This window comes from Manacus vitellinus, unplaced genomic scaffold (assembly GCF_001715985.3).
Source record: "Manacus vitellinus isolate BGI_N305 unplaced genomic scaffold, ASM171598v3 ctg7180002433899_pilon, whole genome shotgun sequence".
Lineage (NCBI taxonomy): Eukaryota > Metazoa > Chordata > Aves > Passeriformes > Pipridae > Manacus > Manacus vitellinus.
Window position 1 is genome coordinate 15,624 of NW_021938529.1, and position 15,890 is coordinate 31,513.

Consider the following 15,890-nt stretch of genomic DNA (forward strand, 5'->3'; position numbering starts at 1 on the left):
GGGAAATTCTCTGGTCTGAGATCAGTTGTGCTGCCCAAGAACACGCTGACTCCAGAGGTGTCCAAGCGGGGCAGAGCCGGCGACTCCGGTCCGTGCGGCGGCGGGGGGGAGGCAGCGGCTCTGCTTGATTCCATGGAGTTCTGGGGAGGCACAGTGGCCCCTTGGTTCCAGGAGGGTCTGAGATGTCCCAGGATTCCTTTTGTTCCAAAGAGACCATGCATGTCACAATGGTCCCTTGGTTCCATGAGATTCCACAGTGTCCCTGCATTCCTTTGGTTCCATGAGGCCCTGCAGTGTCACGGTGCCACTTGATTCCGTGACATTACAAAGAATCAGAATGGCCCCTTGATTTAAGGCCAACTGCACATGGGGCTGCCTTGGGGGGAGTGTGGGCACCCAGACAAGGGAGTTGTCACCCCCCTGGACTCAGCCCTGGGGTCACCACATCTGGACTGGTCTGTCTGTCTGTGAGGTTCCCCATTCTGGAGCAATGAGGAATAACTGGAGAGGGTCTAGAGGAGATCTGACAGGATGGAGCTTTTCTCTGTATTGGAAATAGAATGAAATCTCCACAAAGAGTAGCATGGAAGGTGCAGATTGAAGGTGAGGAAAAAGAAATGTCACTCAGCGGGGACCCTTGTGCTACAAGAGGTCACCCAGAGGGAGTCAGGATCAGTCCATGGCTTTGTGTTCCAGGGAACAGCCAGAGCTGGTGCAGAGACATCAGGGAGGGTCTAGAAATGCTGCTGGGAGGGGGTGGGAAAGCAGGAGGGGTGTGTGCAGCCTGCAAGGCCAGAGCAGCAGCAGGGCCAGGGCAGGACAGCCTGCAGGAGAGATGGCCAAGGGCTCTGGCAGGGCTGCAAGGCCCAAAGGCACCCAGGCCTTTGTCCCCTTGCCTCTGGCAGCTGCCTCTGCCACTCAGGCCACCACAAGACACTTGCCTGGCAGGTTCTGCACTTGGTTTCTGCCTCGCCCCTCCCTCAGGAGCCTGGCAGGGGTTGCCCAGGTTTGGGCCTTTGTTGTTCCTCCCCCTCCCATCCCAGTGCCCCCCAAACAGCCCTGAGCCAGCCGGGAGGGACAGGATCTGCTGGGCCAGGGCCTGGGGCTCAGGCCTTGGCCTTTGTGCTCCACAAACCAAGGCAGGCTTTGCTCAGCATTGCAGGGGCCTGCCCAGAGCCTTTGTCTGCCTGCACTCCTGGCCTCCAAGGAGCTGCTCCAAGGAGTCCCTGGGGAGGCTTTGGCAGTGCCTGCCCTCAGTGGGGCCCAGCAATGCTTCAAGGCACTTGCAGTTTGGCTTCTGACTTCTTCAGCAGCTGCTTCAATCTTCTCTCAGTACCTCAGGACCATGGGCTGGGTTGCAAACACACCGTGGGGCTCATTAAAATGCAGAAATCCCTCTGGATCTCTTTGTCTTCCTTTAATTGTCTTCAAAGCAGTTTCAAAACAAGTCTTTAAAGTTTGTCCTTTTTTTGTTTTAATTCAATGATGGCTATTTTTTAGTTCAGAGAAGAGGTGATAGAAGTGTTCTCCAAGTGATCTTGATGCTGAGTGTCTCCTCAGGAGATCCACACTGACCCTGGATGATCAGCCTTGCTCCTCACCCCCCAACCTCACCAGTTCTGACATGGCCCATCTTGGACTGACAGCTGATGCAACTCCAAACACACTGTGGGACCCAATAAAACACTGAGAAACAAATTATTTCCTTCCTTTAATTGTCTTCAAGTCTTCAAGAGTTCTACAGCTAATTGGAGTTGTTTTGTAGTTTAGCTAAGGAGGACGATTTTAAAGTGGAAGTCATAAAAAAATATATATTTTTATGAAAGGGAATGATTTACACAGAGCCTTGGGAATGCAAGAGGGTCAGGGTGCAAAGGATTTTTAATCCAAAGACAAGAGGGTAAAAGACATTAGTAGCTTTTAATTATTGACCCGTTTAACAGTTATCAGGTGATTCAATAGCAGTTGCTATAATTTTAACATTGACTGAATTATGGATTCAAAACTACAACATTCCCACCACAGTCAATTCACACCCACACCCAGGCAGAGATGTGTGGACACATCAAGAGCTGGGTGTGGGTAGGTCCCTCTCCCAAATTCTCCTTGTTGTCAGGGAAACACTCCCCCAAATCCCTTTGTGTTTCCCAGCAGACAAGGGTCACAGCTGGAGGAGTGTTTGTTGAGGGGGATCAGAATTGTCCTGGGCATCAGGGAGGGTCTTTGGAGTGTTGCAAACTGGAGGGTTCCCGAGCTGGGAGAGGCTGCCAGAGGTGTCCCACTGAGAGGGAGGTGCTGGGGAGCTGCCAGGGCCTCCCTCAGCCCCGCTGGTTGTGGGCTCCCAAGGTGACTGGCTTTAGTTATCTGCTGAATTTCCCTCCTGGTGTCAGGAATGACTGGAGTTTCCAAACTATTTGGGAATTGCATCCAAACTGTTCCATTTGGGTTATGATTCAGGCAGGGAATGTTCCAAAGTTTTCAGGGGATGACTGATTATCCTGTGTTCCCCAGCTCTTACACCCATCCCAGTCAGCTGGATGGTTCATTGACAATGTGTCCCGAGGGGCGGCACCTCCGATGCCATAGAAACCCCTCCCCTGGATTAGGAAACCTTTGGAATTCAGGAGGTGTCCCAGTGGAGCATGAAAATGAACAGCAGTTTTCCCAAAGCCCAGCCCCAAGCAGAACAAAGCCAGGCCCCATCAGTGTCAGAGCAAAGGTCCCCCATGGCTGTGTCCCTGTGGCCGCTGAGGCGGCAGCGCAGGCCCGAGGCGGTGCCGGGTCCCGGTGCAGCCGGGGCAGAGCGGCGGCTGCGCGAGCGGCAACCCCGGCGGTGAGTGCCGGCAGCCGTGGGAGCGGCGGCTCCGGGCACAGACCGCCGGCGGCAGCCGCTGTGGCTCCTGGAACCCAGTGGCCATTGGGACACTGCAGGGCCTGCTGGAATCCAGGGGCCGCTGGGACACTGGGGAGCCTCTTGGAGCCAAGGGAACCCTGGGATGTTTTGGAACATCCTGGAATCAAGGAGCCATTGTGACACTGCAGGGCCTCATGGGACACTGGGGAGCCTCTTGGAGCCAAGGGAACCCTGGGATGTTTTGGAACATCCTGGAATCAAGGGGCCACTGTGACACTGCAGGGCCCCATGGAACCAAAGGAACCCTGAGAGTTTTTGCAACCTCGTGGAATCAAGGGGCCATTTCTGGCAGGATGCTCTGCTCTGACAATACCTAAACAATGGTCAGAGAATGCAAACAATGCACACTCTCTGTAGTGAGTTACTGCTGCTGTCAAGGTGCTGTTTTTAATGTTGAATTCTGCTAAACCCAAAATGCTTCATGAAACTTCAAACACACATCCTGCTTTCTGAAGCAGGATTTGACAGATAAACTGCTCCCTGGCCTGCAAATATGTCTGGCAGTCAAACCCTTGATAACTTTAAAAGCCCCGTCCAACTGTCATGGGGCAGATTCTTCCACAGACTTCCTTGAAGTGTGTGGAGCTTCTGCCATGAAGCAGGGACAGCTCCTCATGGTCACTGCCCAGGGGTTAAGTGAAAGGGAGGGAACTACCCCTTGTCGCTGTGGGGTGAGTTACCTCAATCTCTGCTTCAGGAGAGCACTGCTGGGTGCCCCCACCCTGAGCACTCCCCCCCTTGTGCTGGTCACTGCTGTTTTCCTCTGCAGGGCATTGTGTTGGGCACATCCTGGAGAGCAAAGTGGAAAGCAGATGGAAGCTTTGAGGCCCTGGCCTGAGGAGATGCCCCTGCAGGATGGCAGTGCTGCTGCAGAGGTCAGCTCTGTGCCAGCAGTGCCCGTGGCTGTCCCTGCCTGCAGTCCCTGGACAGTCCTGCAGCAGGACTGGCACCGACTGCCAGAGCACTGAGGCCTCCAACAACACAGGGCTCTGAAGGACAGTGTGGAAGAGAAGGAAGAGGAGGCCCCTCAGGAGAAGGGCTGCTGCTCCCTGGCAGTGCTGCTCTGCTGGGACTCTTTTCTGGCCCAGCTCTGCACAGAGGCCCCTACCCTGCAGCTGCAGAGAAGTCAGAGAGGAAAGATGTCAGGCAAACAAGTCAATGCAGAGTTCTTTATTTGGTTTAAGCACACAGTGATTACAGTTCCTGATTTGTACAGCCTCTGGGCCAGGCTAGAAAGACAAAGACTGAAATGAAAATGGTGTTTACATATATATAAATATATATATATATACTTTTATATATATATTTATATACATAAAGATTTTTTGGTGTGAACAAATTCTCAGAAAAATAGTGCCCCTAACAGAAGCAAAAAATAGAAAAGATATGGTGGGCCTTTAGTGAAGTCTTTAAAAGAATTGGCCTTTAATGGGATGGATAACATACAGAAGAAGGAAAGTTTATTGCTCTTGAAAAGCATCCAGTCATCATTTTCCTCAGGGCATCCTTGAGCTCCTGGTTCCTGAGGCTGTAGATGAAGGGGTTCAGTGCTGGAGGCACCACTGAATACAGAACTGAAAGGGCCAGATCCAGGGATGGGGAGGAGATGGAGGGGGGTTTCAGGTAGGAAAATGCTGCAGTGCTGAGGAACAGGGAGACCACGGCCAGGTGAGGGAGGCACGTGGAAAAGGCTTTGTGCCGTCCCTGCTGAGAGGGGATCCTCAGCACAGCCCTGAAGATCTGCACATAGGAGAAAACAATGAAAATGAAACAACCAAATACTAAAGAGATGGAAAACAAGAGAAGCCCGAGTTCCCTGAGTAAGAGTGTGAGCAGGAGAGCTTGAGGATGTGTGGGATTTCACAGAAGAACTGGCCCAGGGCATTGCCCTGGCACAGGGGCAGGGAAAATGTATTGGTTGTGTGCAGCAGAGCACTGAGAAAGCCAGTGGCCCAGGCAGCTGCTGCCATGTGGGCACAAGCTCTGCTGCCCAGGAGGGTCCCGTAGTGCAGGGGTTTGCAGATGGCAACGTAGCGGTCGTAGCACATGATGGTGAGGAGGGAAAACTCCACTCCAAGGAAGAATACAAAGAAAAAGAGCTGTGCAGCACATCCCATGTAGGAGATGGTTGTGGTGTCCCAGAGGGAATTGTGCATGGCTTTGGGGACAGTGGTGCAGATGCAGCCCAGGTCTGTGAGGGAGAGGTTGAGCAGGAAGAAGCCCATGGGGGTGTGCAGGTGGTGGTCACAGGCTACGGCGCTGAGGATGAGGCCGTTGGCCAGGAGGGCAGCCAGGGAGATGGCCAGGAAGAGCCAGAAGTGCAGGAGCTGCAGCTCCCGCCTGTCTGCAAATGCCAGGAGGAGGAACTAGGGCATGGAGCTGCTGTTGGACATTTGCTGTTCCTTAGGACAGGGTCTGTTCAGAAAAGGAAACGACACAGAACAATTAGTAGATACCCCTCTCAGCAAAGATACTCCATCTTTCATAGTAATCCCCCCAAACCATTTGTATTTCCCTTATGCTGGTTCAGAGTGGTGTGAACAGCAAGAATTCTGCCCATGTGCTGCAAAGGGCTCAGCTTTGCTCTGCTGCAGTGGCGACATGGAGCTGGTTTGTGACAGCTCTGATGATCACAAGGGATGTCAGATGTAACCCACCTTTAATAGAAAAGCTCCATTTCTGACCCCCTTACTCACAAGAGTGTGCTCTGCAGAACAGAGGTTTCTATTGTCTTTAGAATAATTCTTCTGTTAGATATGTTCCACCATTAAATCTGCAGAGTGTTCTTTTTAGGAGTAAAAATTCTCATTTTTATTGCTGAAAATGTAAAGAATCTTTAGAAAAGACAAGAGACAAAAGGTCTCAGCTCTCTGTGGTTTCAAGCAGAGCCAGGAGATCTGCAGAGTTCTTTAGCCTGTTTCCCATCTGCCCTACTCTTTACCTTGTGCTTCATTCACTTTGATTTCACACAAACAAATATTAAAAACCACACCCCCAAATACATGTGCAGTGATGAGAGCAGGACAATGTTGTTTCCAAGGGTAGCTCTGTGAAGTGTCCCCTGTGCCAGCCCAGAGGTGCAGCTGTGCTGGACAGAGCAGGACAGGAGCCCTCCTGCAGATAAGCCAAGGGCTGGGACAGGAGAGTGCCCACCCCCAAGGGAAGGCTCAGCACTGCCCCGGATCCTGTGCTCATTTCTGATCCTGCCTGAAAGATTCATCTCTGAGAGTAAAAGAGTTGGAATTTCAGTGCAGCCTCCAGAACTGAGAGAACAATGTCTCTGCTACAATGCCTAAGCAGGAAACACACCTCAGGAGTAATTCCTTTCTTGTAGCCCCTGTCTTTTGTGAACTTTGCAAAAGCTTCTCCATTCAATATGGTATAGTGGTCTGGAGCTGTGAGCAGGTCTGACCCTGCAAACACCAAGACATGGAAAAGATCCTCCCTCAGCTGCCAGGTTTGCTCCTTGCCCACAGCCCTTCTGCCCCAGCCCTGGGAGCAGTTCCCCGGGCCGGCTGAGAGCTGCCCCTGGCAGGCAGCAGAGTCCCTGCCCAGCACAGCACCCTGGGCTGCAGGACCCTGCTCTGCCCCACAGCCCTGGGCACCCCTGGCTGCACCCCCAGCTTCACAGCTCTTCCAAAGTGCCCCAAAACAGCCCCTGCTCACCCATCCCATCAGCTGGGGCTGGGCCAGCTTTAGGAGATGCCTCCAGGAGCTGCCCCTGCACTGCCCTGCAGCCACAGACTCACCATGTGCAGCCCTGTCAAGATTCCTCCTGCAGGGAGCTCTCAGCCATCCTGCCAGTGCTGAGCCCCTTGAAGCTGTGTCTGTGCCCTGCTGGTGTCCCTGAGCTGGCCTGGCAGTGCCCTCAGCCCTGCTGGGCTGTGCAGAGGAGCTGCTCACCAGCAGAGCTGTCTCTTTGAAGCTCTTCTTGCTTGCCAGGAGCTCCCTGTGTGCCAGGAGCCCGGCCCAGCTCAGCAGCACAGCAACAGCCCCAGGCATTTCATGACCCTCAGGGGACCTTGGTGTTGTTTACATGAGACTCAGTCCCTGAGAGGAAGTTCAAACAACTTCTCAAGAAGTCAAAGTGAGATTGAAACACTGAAGTTTCTCCTGGTGCTAATGAGTCTCACTGAGGGACACAACTGAGAACGTGTCCCTGGGTTCCAGTTAGAGCAGAAAACTGCAGACAGTGATGACAAGGATGGACAAGCAAGGGAAAGGTGGTTCTGATGCTGAGGAAACCTGGATGTGTTTCCTTAATCCAGAGGACCAAGCCCTGACCCCCAGCCCCTGGGAAGGCAGATCCTGTCCCTGCCTCATTCCTCAGGGCTCTTCCTGGGGCACTGGGATGTGGGATGTGCAATGCCAAGGGCAGGACCATGGGGTGGCACCTGCCAGGCTGCTGAGCAGGGACAAGGAGGCCATGAGGCCCCAGGGCTGCAAGGGCCACTTGTCTCCTCCTGGCATCAGGGGCACAGACAGCAGCCCTGGCCAGAGGCCTGCAGAAGGTGGCTGTGTCAGGGCCTTTCAGCTTCTCCCCATGCCTGTCTCCTCTCCAGCCCAGGCTGTCCTACGGTGTCCATGCCCTGCCCCTTTCCCTGCAGGCTGTCGTCATCCCCCCGGCTGCCCCACCTGGCTGGCACCTTCCTGCACTGACATCTCTGCGTCCTCCCTGGCTCTTCCTGCACACACAAAGCCTTGGGCTCATCCAGACTCCTTCTGGGTGATGTGTTGCGCCACAGCACTGCCCTCAGAGTGAAACTCCTTTCTCTTTGTTTCCATTCTGGACCTCTCCAGCTGAACTTGGCAGTATTTCTTTATTTCTAATTCTCTTTTCTGCTCTGACAAAAGGATCCACAATCTCTAAATCCTCCCTTCAAGCCCTCTCAGGCCTGTCCTGTACTGTCCTCAGTCTTCACACCACTGAGGCCACAGCTCCTTAGCCCCTCTCTAGTGCTCACGTGCTTGAGACCTTTCAAGTCCATCTTGGGAGATCTCTGGGCACTCAAGATGTTTTTGCAGATGAAAATGTCGTGCTCATAGTCTAAAGAAATTCCAGGGATACTTTTTGCCAAGGCCTGTAGTGGCAGAATATGGGGCAGTGGCTTTGAATTGAAAGAGAAGAGTTTTATATTGGATAATAAGAGGAAAGATTTAGCAATAAGGGCGGCAAGAACTGGAACAGGTTTCCAGAAAAGTGGATGTCCCATCACTGCATTTGTCTAGGGTCAGGGACTGTGAGTAACCTGAATTAGTAAAAGATGTCACTGCCCATGTCCAGAGACTTGGACCACATGACCTTCTAGCTCCCTTCCAAGCCAAATAATTTTGTCATTCTTTTGAGTCTGAAGTCCCAAACTCCTTCTCCAAAGAATTTCCATTTCTAGGGCATGAATTGCCATGTTTTTGGAGAAACCCTTCTAAGTTCAAAAGATAAAAAATTAATTCAAAGGAAGTTCCAATGTATCTGTAGGAAACTTGAAGCAAGTGGGTCAATGGCAGAACCTCTCAGGGTGACCTTGCAGCTGAGGATGGGGGATTCAGATTCGGACTCTGAGACTCATGATGGGCAGCCAGAAAGGGGTTTTGGGGACTGGCAAGACTTGTCATGGGATGTCTAGGAAAGACCCAAAGTTAGGATAGGATCCCAGTAGTTTCTGAAGAACCAAGCATGAGAAAACATAGAAAAATGCTGAAAAAGCTGGTCATGATAAACAGGAGGCTGGTCAAGACATGTCCCTGGCTGTGCCCTGCAAGTGATCCCCACAGCCTGTCCAGTTTTCTTGATAACTCCATTGCCAAGAAGTTTCTGTGGGGAGGGACCTCTCTGCTGTTGGTACAGATTGTGGCCCAAGTTCCAGCCACTGCAGCGGGAGCCACAAATAGTCAGGTCTTGTGTTTTTTGGAAGACCAAACTCTGCCCAGACTGGTGTGCGTGTGTGTGTTGGAAGCACAAAAGAGTGAAGCAAATGCAAAGTTAAACACCCAATGTAGCCTGACTTTGTCCCTAAGTGGGGGATGAGAATTGGACACAACATGTGCAGGGACAGATGGAGGGGTTTGTCCCCCTGGCCCTGCCCAGAAGGGACACCTTTCAGGAAGGGTTGTGGCCTTGGTTGTGCTGAGGGTTGCCCCGGGCAATGCAACTTGGGATTGCAGTGGCACTGTCAGGGCTCTGCAGAGCTCCTGGCAGTTCCTGCATTTGTCCCCAGCAATGCCAGAGACCTGCAGGGGTTGCAGTCAATCCCTTGTGCTCTTTGGGACCCCGACTGGCTCTGCTGAATGTCAGCAGGCCTGGAGTTCCCAGACTGTTCCTGCATCCAGGGTCGGGCCTGCAGTGACGTTTGTGCAGCATTCAATTGGTGCAGTGGCAGGATGGCCATGGATCCATTCCTGCAGAAACACAATGGGGCTCCATCCCAGGCAGGGATAGAATGGGCCCACAAATGTTGGAAGGATAAGAATCAGGGAGTTTTGGCACTCAAGGAACCTCAACAAAGGAACCTCATGGGAACAAAGGGACTCCAGGACACTGCCAAAACTCAGGGAGACAAGGGAACCCCAGGACACTGTGGAATCTCCTGGAATCCAGGGGCTATTGGAATACACTGGGGCCTCCTGGAACCAAAGGGAACATGGGACACTGCGGAACCTCATGGAATCAAAAGGAACCCGGGACTTTGTGGAACCTCATGGAATCAAGGGGCCATTGTGACATCACAGAACCTTTTGGAACCAAAGGGAACCAATGGGACACTATGGAATCTCATGGAATCAAGGGTCCATTGTGACCTTGTGGAACCTCACAGAATCAGGGGGCCATTCTGATTCTGCAAGGCCTTCTGGAGTCAAAGGGAACATTGTGACACTGTGGAACCTCATGGAATCAAGGGTCCATTGTGACACTGGAAAAAATGATGGAATCAGTGGGCCATTGTGACACTGCAGGGCTTTATGGAGCCAAAGAACGCTGGGAAACAGTGCAACCTCATGGAATCAAGGAGCCATTGTCCCACTGCGAAGCCTCAAGGAATAAGGGATCCAATCTTTACCTCAGATTTTGTCAACAAATTAAATTTAAGGAATTACAGAAATGGGATTGAACCACTTTTGTCCCACAGGTTTTAATGATTGGCCAAATGAGAATATTTATATAAAATGAATCATTTATTCTTAAAAATGATCAGACAAAAGATCTTAATCAGAATTATTTACTACACTGTATAAAGCTAAAACTGCTAGGTATACAGTATAAGATAGGATAATGCACTATATTGAAGTAAGTATTTAAACAATTCTTTCAAAGCTACCAAAAAGAAATAATTATTACATAGAGATCTGATGGAACTCAACCAGACCAATGGTTGTGGGGAGATTTCTTTTGCTCAGCCTTGAGGAGTGTCCTTGGAGGGCATCCCCACCCAAGGCAGGAATCTCCACAAACTCCCCCAAGAAGGGCTGTGTTAGAACAACCTGCCTGGATGAAAGGGGACTGGACTTTTTTCATACGAAGTGACTGACTGCTCCTCCCAAATGTACAGGCAGTTACCAGCTTCTCTGTGCCATCCAACTTCCAAAAGCAGGATGCGTGTTTGGAGTTGGGTGAACCAGGCTGGTTTGAGCATCATCCAACACCAAAACCATTCCCATGGTGCCACCGGTAACTCCCAGATCTCACAGACAGCTTGCATGAGAGCTGGCACTGTTGGCATTGTCTGATGGGATTTTAGGCCTTCTCAGGGTAGGCCCTCCTGCCACCTGGGTAGAGAGGTTGGCTGTGAAAGTCCATCCTGGAGATGCACAGGGAGCCAAGAGTTGGGCTCCTGAGTGACATCCAACAATGGACAGGGGGATGGGACTGACCAGATGAAAGTGTCTCAGGTAGAGCACCCGGCACTTGGCCTTGTTGAACCTCCTCCAAGTGGTCTGGGCCCATGGATCCAGCCTGTCCAGATCCTTCTGCAGAGCCTTCCTGCCCTCCAGCACATCAACACTCCCCCTCAGCTTGGTGTCCCCTGGGAACTGCCTGAGGCTGCACTCCATCCCCTTGTGCAGATCATTGGGAAAGAGATTGAAGTGCCCTGAGCCCAGTGCTGAGCCCTGGGAACACCCCTGGATGGAACTGCATTGCCCACCACTCCTTGGGCCTGGCCATCCACACAGATGTTTGCCCAGTGAACAGATGCTGCAGAATGTGTTTGATAAAGGTCCTGTGAGCCCAGAATATTGGGATGAGTGCAGATTTAGCCCTGCACAACACAGAAATTCATTCACTTTCTCTCTTCCCTCTCTGGTTCGAGGGAACTTGTGACTTCAGTGTGTGACTCACTGTGTGCAAAGGGCAAATATGGACAGAATGCGGGGCAGGGAGTGCTGGGGGGATCTTGGGATCTGTGCTTGGCACAGAAGGTGTTTGCCATTGGTCTAAGACTATCTACTGTGCAAAGTGGACTTCAGTGGAAGCAGTGTGGACTTGATATACAGCAGGGGAAGGAGTTTTGTTTGCTGGCAATAAATGAACATCTCTCTGTGACTCCTGCAGCTCTTTCTCCAAGCCAAGCAGGTGGGAGTTGGTGCCAAGGAGCTGAAACCTGCAGGTCCAGCCTTGAGTGGAGGAAGCTGAGATTTGCCAAAGGCTGCTTTGAGTGCCAGGGGTTTGATGAGGGAATGGTGGGGTGGGGACAGGGATAAAGTCTGATGGATTGTCAGACATAAAGGGTCCTAATTTTCATATCTATTCGGACTGAATTAGGAGGTGCCCAGGATCACTATCAAATGGAGATTGCTGATATCAATGTAAAAACAGGAAAAAAGTAAACAGGGCACAAAAAAGACATCTTTTCTCATGGTTTTATTAATACAATATATTCACTTGGAATACACTTCTGAGATCTGTCTAATTAACCATGAAAGAATTGAAGACTTACAAGTAAATTATTCCCAGGGGCTTGTCTTGTTAAGATGCCATCAGTGAGAAGAGAATGTGGAGGAATGAGCAGACAAGGAGACCATCCCTGGGTGCTGGGGAAGCAGGAACTCAGAGTCACTGGTTACGGGTGGCAAAAGGACTGTGGAATGTGGAGTATTAGTTAATTTGAATACTTGCTCAGAATAAAGACAAGTACAACAGACATTCAAACACTAAAAAAAAAAAAAAACTTTTATTGCAGTGAGAATAAAAAAAACTACTAGCAAAGAGAATCAAAAGCTAAAAAAGAATACAGAAAACCTACTTTATTGGTTGGCATTCATACAATACTACAGACAGCTTTTATTATAGTATTAGCTAGAAAAAAGGGAATTAAAGGGATATCAAAAAAGGATGTAAAACATTTGCTTTCTCGGTTGCTTCCTGTCAATAAACTGTGCTTACCCACACAGACAGGCCAGGGCTGCCAGGATCTGCAGCAGCTGGTCGGTGCCCGTGCTTAGCGGGCGTCCCCATGGAACAACACAGTCTCCATGGCAGGATGAGGATCGCTCACCCCAGCAGTCCTGACACCCCATTTTATCAGTTCCACATTACACCACGTAGGGCCAGTACCCAGTATAAGGTGATGCCTGAGTGGCAGCCAAACCCCGCCTGTTCATCACCTGATAGCAACAGTCTGTGCATGCCCTGCTGTAGGGCAAGGGGCCAGTGACCCCTGCCCACAGAATCTTCCTCTCACCATCATCTTTCTCACCCCTGTGGACGACCTCTCCCACTGTATTTCAAAGGTTTTTATGTCCATCTTGCAGAATGGGGCCAAGCCAAAGAAGGAGCTCAGCTCTGATCATGGGGGACATCTCGTTGACTTGTTAAGAAACACAATGGACCTTTCAGTTCACTTGTGCCATAAAGTTACATTGTACAATACTCTGGCTGGTTTCACATCCTAATATAGTTTCTTTCTCATGCCTCTATGCTCCATTGATCACCTAATTCAAAAGTACCCCTCATACAGCATTACAGTTCCACGTTGCTTGATTTAATGGAGGTGTTGCTTGATTTAATGAAGGTGTTTCTTGATTTACAGAAGACAGGTTATTTGTTTATCTTGGGAGCATTAGAAGTTGTCCATCCTGGAGTCATGTTTGGCTGGAATTCTGGAGCTGATACCTTTAACCCAATGCTGGTGTTGCAAACATCCTGGTTGAGTGATTTTTTCCTTTTAGCTGCAAACAAGCTTTTCCAGGTGAGAACACATTTCTCTTTCTAACAAAATTCTGGGAATTTCTTCCCAATATCTCATCTAAACCTCCCTCTTTTCTATTAAAACCACTGCCCCCTGTGCTGTCCCACTCTGGAGTGTTGGTGCCTGGTGCTGGAATGTGGCAACGTGAAATGCAAACAATGTGTTCTCTTTAAGTGAGTTTGGATTCTGAGCTGTGGCACAGTGACCTTGGCTTGGAATTCCAGGGTGGTTTGGGCTGCATTCCTGCTTTAGGGGGAAGCTTTCCTGGAGGAGCAATTTGTTTAAATGTAAAATGAACCAAGGACAATTTTTGAGAGCTTTGCATTTAGGTTTCATTAGTCTTAAGTAGTAGAATAAATGGTCTTGTGTGTATTTGTCTGTATAGAATCATGGACTGGTTTGGGTTGGAAGGGACCTTAAAGGTCTTCTCATTCCACCCCCTGCCATGGGCAGGGACACCTTCCACTAGAGCAGGTTGATCCAAGCTGTCCTTGGACACTTGCAGGGATCCAGGGGCAGCCACAGCTTCTCTGGGAATTCCATCCCTGCCCGTCCCCACCCTCACAGGGAAGGATTTCTTCCCAGTCTCCCATCTAACCCTGCCCTCTTTCAGTCTAAAAACCATTACCCCTTGTCCTGTGCCTCCAGGCCCATATCAAAAGTCCCTCTCCCTCCTTTTTATAAGCCCCCTTCCCTGGTGGGGTGTCTTCAGCTCCTCCCAGGACCTGTGTGTGTCTGTATCTATCTTGTATCTGTCTATATTTACAGACAGTATATATTTTAATACATTTATATCCATATATTTCTACCTAAATATTTATACATTGTAAATATTAATGCACACAACAATATTAACTTTGTGTCCAGACCTACCCCTTCCCCTGTGTAACCTTTTTGGGGGATTTATTCCTTGGGATTTCCAGGATCTCAGTTACAGTGGAGCGAATCTTTCCCACCTGGATCTTTGCTACGTCAGCTTCAAGGTGTCCAATCTGTGCTGCTGCAACCTGGCCCGTGCCAACCTGTGCTGTGCCAGCCTGGAGAGGGCTGACCTGTTAAGCTGAAGCCTGTGTTTGTCCATTTCTATGGCCCAGAAAAGGTCCAGCTGTGGTTTGTGCAACCCTGAGAAGGGCCCACAAGGGCTGCACTGAGTCTGTGACCATCTCAGCCCCAAATCCCCTTGTCCTCCTCCAATTCACACAGCTCTGAGGCAGCACCAGTGTGCAGCTGCTGTGTTCCTGACTGGTTTTCCTCACAGAACCCCTTTCTGTGTGTGTTCCAGGTGCCAGCCTGAAAGGAGTGGCCATGGAGGGCAGTCAGATGACAGGAATGAACCTCCGAGTTGCAACGCTGAGAAACGCCAAACTAAAGATCTGTAACCTCAGGGGAGCAACGTTGGCAGGAACTGATTTGGAAGTGAGTTGGGATTCATTTTCCATCCTATTCCTTTCTCTCCTATAGTCAGCTGGTAATTTGGGGGATTGCTGGCTTTTGGCTGAGCTCTCCAGCTTCAGAGTACAATGGAGTTCAGGTAAATGTACTGCAAGTAAAGCTTTGAACAGAGTTCTGGGTGCATTCCATTGACTTCTTTTTCTTTTCCCCTTCAGAATTGTGACCTATCAGGTTGTGACCTCCAGGAAGCCAATTTGAGGGGCTCTGATGTGAAAGGAGCCATCTTTGAAGAGATGCTGACCCCCCTGCACATGTCCCAGAGCGTCAGACAGGGAAGAGAAGACGTCAAAGAGGAAGGAATCCAAACATTTGTCGTGACTTTCTTCACCTCCTCCCCTACCTGAGTTAGAAGACAACTTCCATTTGCAGTAGTGCCCAAGTAGACTCTTTCTGATCACTTTTGGGGAGGGAATTTATGTTTCAGAGGTGGAAAGAGAGAGTTTCTCCCTTTGTGAAGAGAGTGAGGAAGTGGGCTGGTTCTGAAACCAGAAAGTGGGGCTGGTTTGGGGGGGAGGGTTCAAGACTTTCATTGTTTAGCATTGCCTGACTTTGGAATGCATCTTCATTTCTAAAGCACAATATATGCAATTCTATTTGTTAAGTCTGTAGCTGCAATATGAATAGAAAATGTTATTGCTGTATAGTAGCAAACAAAGTGGAGGTTTCCAGGTAGACAAGTGTCTTTACAGTCAGTGTCTTCATTCCTGCAGGGTGTTAATGCCAGGGGTGGTCACACAGTGCCCACGGGATGTGTTCAGGTCTCTGCTGGGGTGGAAACAGTGGGGAACTGTCCTCAGAGGTCCTAAATTGCTGTGGAGTAGTTGGAGTGCAGGGTTAGAGCAGCTTTATCCCCTCAAATGTGCAGAGGAAGCTGCTGCCCCTGCAGGGACCTGCCCAGAGCCCAGATTGAGTTCCCCCTGGAAGATCCCTGGGCAGAAATGGGATGTCTTAGTCAATGCTCTCCAAAGGAGTGTGAAATTGCACTCTCAATCCAAAAAAATTCCCCTGCTTCCACATGTCCTGACCACTCCAGACTGGAGTTCCTGTAGTCTTTTCCTTCTTTGTTGGGAATTCAATGGACAGAGGAAAACACAGAAGTGTCCCCAAAGCAGAGAGAAGCTCTGGGGCCACAGCACCTGCTCCCCCCTCTTCTCATCCCTGCAGTAGATGAAGAAATGGCCCTCAATGTTTCCCCTCAGTGTACTCTTCAAATCCTCCTTGAAAGAATGGGCATAATCCCATTTGCCAGCCAGATCCACTTTGTGTTGCTTAAAGTGGCTGTAAAAGCATCTTGCCTGGGGCCAAGTGCCCCTTCCACACTTGCTTTACCAGTGGAAAAAGCA

General features: G+C 50.3%; 1 protein-coding gene across 1 annotated transcript; it reads right to left on the minus strand.

Moving 5' to 3' along the window:
* Positions 1-4,339: 4,339 nt before the first annotated feature.
* On the minus strand, positions 4,340-5,274 carry LOC115307272 (olfactory receptor 14J1-like; the record flags this gene model as incomplete). Its single annotated transcript, XM_029958601.1, is given in 2 exon segments — positions 4,340-4,734; positions 4,737-5,274. Coding segments are annotated over 2 exon segments (933 nt in total), but the record flags the coding sequence as incomplete, so codon positions are not given.
* Positions 5,275-15,890: the final 10,616 nt, after the last annotated feature.